The sequence below is a fragment of the Lepidochelys kempii genome, chromosome 6 (genome assembly GCF_965140285.1).
Source record: "Lepidochelys kempii isolate rLepKem1 chromosome 6, rLepKem1.hap1, whole genome shotgun sequence".
NCBI lineage: Eukaryota > Metazoa > Chordata > Testudines > Cheloniidae > Lepidochelys > Lepidochelys kempii.
Window position 1 is genome coordinate 13109241 of NC_136385.1, and position 3487 is coordinate 13112727.

Genomic DNA, 3487 nt, shown 5'->3' on the forward strand with positions numbered 1-3487 from the left:
TGAGGCCTCATCTGGAGTACTGTGTCCAGTTTTGGGCCCCACACTACAAGAAGGATGTGGATAAATTGGAGAGAGTCCAGCGAAGGGCAACAAAAATGATTAGGGGTCTGGAACACATGACTTATGAGGAGAGGCTGAGGGAGCTGGGATTGTTTAGCCTGCAGAAGAGAAGAATGAGGGGGGATTTGATAGCTACTTTCAACTACCTGAAAGGGGGTTCCAAAGAGGATGGCTCTAGACTGTTCTCAATGGTAGCAGATGACAAAACGAGGAGTAATGGTCTCAAGTTGCAGTGGGAGAGGTTTAGATTGGATATTAGGAAAAACTTTTTCACTAAAAGGGTGGTGAAACACTGGAATGCGTTACCTAGGGAGGTGGTAGAATCTCCTTCCTTAGAGGTTTTTAAGGTCAGGCTTGACAAAGCCCTGGCTGGGATGATTTAACTGTGAATTGGTCCTGCTTCGAGCAGGGGGTTGGACTAGATGACCTTCTGGGGTCCCTTCCAACCCTGATATTCTATGATTCTATGATTACCCAGGTGTAACTACATGTGAGATACAGATACATAGTGATTATTAATAACTTTAGATACAGAAATGATACATGCATACAACTAGGATAATCGTATTCAGCAAATCATAATCTTTCCAATGACATCTCACATGCCTCATCTTGCGTAAAATGCATCATAATTATGATATAATCATATTATACTAATATCACTATGAAGAATATGGGGTGCAGTGTCACAAAGGACTAACGAGAGTGTGAGGGAGGTTACAGTCAGTGATTTCCAGGTCAACAAAAGCCAGCCGAGCGTCAACGAGAATTCAGGACAGTGTCACCAACTCTTGAGATGTTATCATGTATCTTGCAATATCTCATGTTTTTCTTCAAGCCCCAGCTCTTGGACTCACAAGATTGACTAAGACTCACAGCTTCCATTCAATATAAAATGCCAGTTTCTACCACTGATGGTGACAGAAGAAAGCTGACAAATGCAAAGCCAGGGCACCTTGAAGGCTCGGTAACCAGCAAGTGAATAAGAATCCCAAATTTATGATTTTTTTAAATCTCAAGACTTTTAAGCTGATCTCTGGATTGGGGTGGAGAGGCAACTCATAATTTCTGAACACGTGGGATTGGCAACACTGTCAGAACAACTTTATTTCAGTTCATCAAAGCATCACGCTGCTCATGCTCACTCTACCATTCTCCAACATCAGTACTTTCCTGTCAGTAATAGCATGATTTAGCAATTAGTGATAGTACCCATTTGCAAAAGGGCTCTTTAATAGTATAGAATAGCATAACAAGAACCAATGGCTGGAAGTTAAAGCTAGAGAGATTCATACTGGACATAAGGCACACAGGGAGGTTGCTTAACCATTGATTTGAGGACTTCAGTAGCTCAGACATAGGTGAGAGGTTTATTGCAGGAGTGGGTGGGTGAGATTCTGTGGCCTGCATTGTGCAGGAGGTCAGACTAGCTGATCATAATGGTTCCTTCTGACCTTAATATCTATGAGTCTATGAGAAACAAATTCCCAGTGTATTTGGTGGAATTCTCCATTTCTTGGAATCTTCTAATCAAGCCTTTCTGGAAGATTTGCATTAGCCAATTACAAGTTGTTGGGCTCAATACAAGGGTAACTGCGTGAAATTTAATGGCCTGTATGATGCAGGAAATGAAACTAAATAATCTAATTTTCCCTTCTGGCCTTAAACTTTTATGAATCTCCGAAATCTATAACAGAATAGTCCAGAGTCATCACCTATGACAAGCTCATATTAACAGTCTTCACATCTATGAATCTGTGAAATCTTTGAACATCAAACACAGTGGTGTTCAGTCTGGCCAGAAGACTCGGCTCCTCACAGAAGGGCCAAACTGAAGTCATCTTGCATTTCCCTGAACAGAAAATAGGCTGCAGATTTTTTCTTTTTAATATGTTAGACATTTACTGTTTAGCAAATGCCTTCTGCGCCCAAGCTGTAGTGGTTAGCCGCTCCCTCTTATGAAACCAAGTGACCTTGTATGTGGGGCTGTGAGCTCCCTTCCTCCCTGGTAATTTCCACTACCTTTCTCTATCGAGGTTATTAAGGAAATATCTTCCCACAGATCTTCCTTCTCAGGGAGTCCTTTACCTCCCTGTTCCTCAGGCTATAGATCAGGGGGTTCAACATGGGGATGACAATGGTGTAGAACACTGAGATGACTTTGTCCTGGTCCATTGAGTCTGCTGCTCTGGGCTTGATGTACATGAAGAAGACTGTGCCATAAAAGAGGAAGATGGCCGTGAAGTGGGAGGCACAGGTGGACAGGGCCTTCCGGCAGCCCTCTGCTGAGCTCATCCTCCCAACAGTGACCAGGATGTAGCTGTAGGACACCAGGATGATGGTCAAGGTGGTCATGGTTGCCAGGGCGGAGAAGATGTAGAGAATTACCTTGGCCATGGTGGTGTCGGTGCACACGAGCTGCAGCAGAGGGGGGATATCACAGAAGTAGTGATTGATGTGGTTGGGGCCGCAGAAGGGAAGTCGGAAGACATTGCTGGTCTGCACAGCTGAATTGGCCATGCTGAGGATGTAGGCCACAGCCACCAGCCGTATGCACATCCCCCTGGACATGAGAGTGTGGTAGAGAAGGGGGTGGCAGATGGCCAGAAACCGGTCATAGGCCATGGTCGCCAGGAGCAAGCACTCCGCTGTGCCATAGAGTAAGAAGAATGCCATCTGTGCCATGCAGCCAGTGTAGGAGATGGACTTGTCGGTGGCGAGGAAATCAGCCAGCAGCCGGGGGGTGACCACGGAGGAGTAGCAGATGTCGACGAAGGAGAGCGTGCTGAGGAAGAAGTACATGGGGGTGTGGAGATGGGGGTCAGTCTGGATCAAGGCCATCATGCCCAGGTTTCCCATCAGTGTCATGGTGTAAATCAGCAGGAAGGACCCGAAGAGCAGCCTCTGCAGGTCTGTATGGTTTGTGAGGCCGAGCAGGATGAAATGGGTCACAACGGTGCCATTCTCTCCAGCAGCCATCGCCTTGGGGTGCTTCACCTGCCATGGGGAGTGGACATTGGACACCTTTCAGTGAGACACAGTATATGGTTAGTGCTGGACTCCCGGCGCCTGAGCCCACAAAACAGGCACTACATGGGCAGCGGGAGGTGTGCTGATCACCTCACCACTCATTCTCAGACACACCTTGAGGTACAAGGCAAGAGTCAGTTCAGTCTCTGGCCCATCCCATGCTTGGCCTGCCGATCACCATTGCTAGCAGGAAAGCCAACTGGAGTCAGTTCTGACTGAGACTGTTGCGGTGAGAACGCTTGGCAAACTAGGGACTGGCCTTGGCGCCCCCGCCCCCAATCTCATTCCATAGTTTCATAGAGTTTAAGGCCAGAAGGGCCCATTGTGATCATCTAGTCTGACCTCCTGTATAACACAAGCCATTAACTTTCATTCAGCCACCCTCATATTAAGCTCA

At 46.7% G+C, this 3487-nt stretch overlaps 1 protein-coding gene across 1 annotated transcript; it reads right to left on the reverse strand.

Moving 5' to 3' along the window:
* Window positions 1-2100: 2100 nt before the first annotated feature.
* On the reverse strand, window positions 2101-3039 carry LOC140913789 (olfactory receptor 5B21). The gene has a single exon (XM_073350584.1). The coding sequence runs from the start codon at window positions 3037-3039 to the stop codon at window positions 2101-2103; it is 939 nt and encodes a 312-aa protein (XP_073206685.1).
* Window positions 3040-3487: the final 448 nt, after the last annotated feature.

Bases quoted from the DNA above. Each gene is read 5' to 3' on its own strand.
- LOC140913789 (XM_073350584.1), bottom strand. From the start codon at position 3,039: ATGGCTGCTGGAGAGAATGGCACCGTTGTGACCCATTTCATCCTGCTC.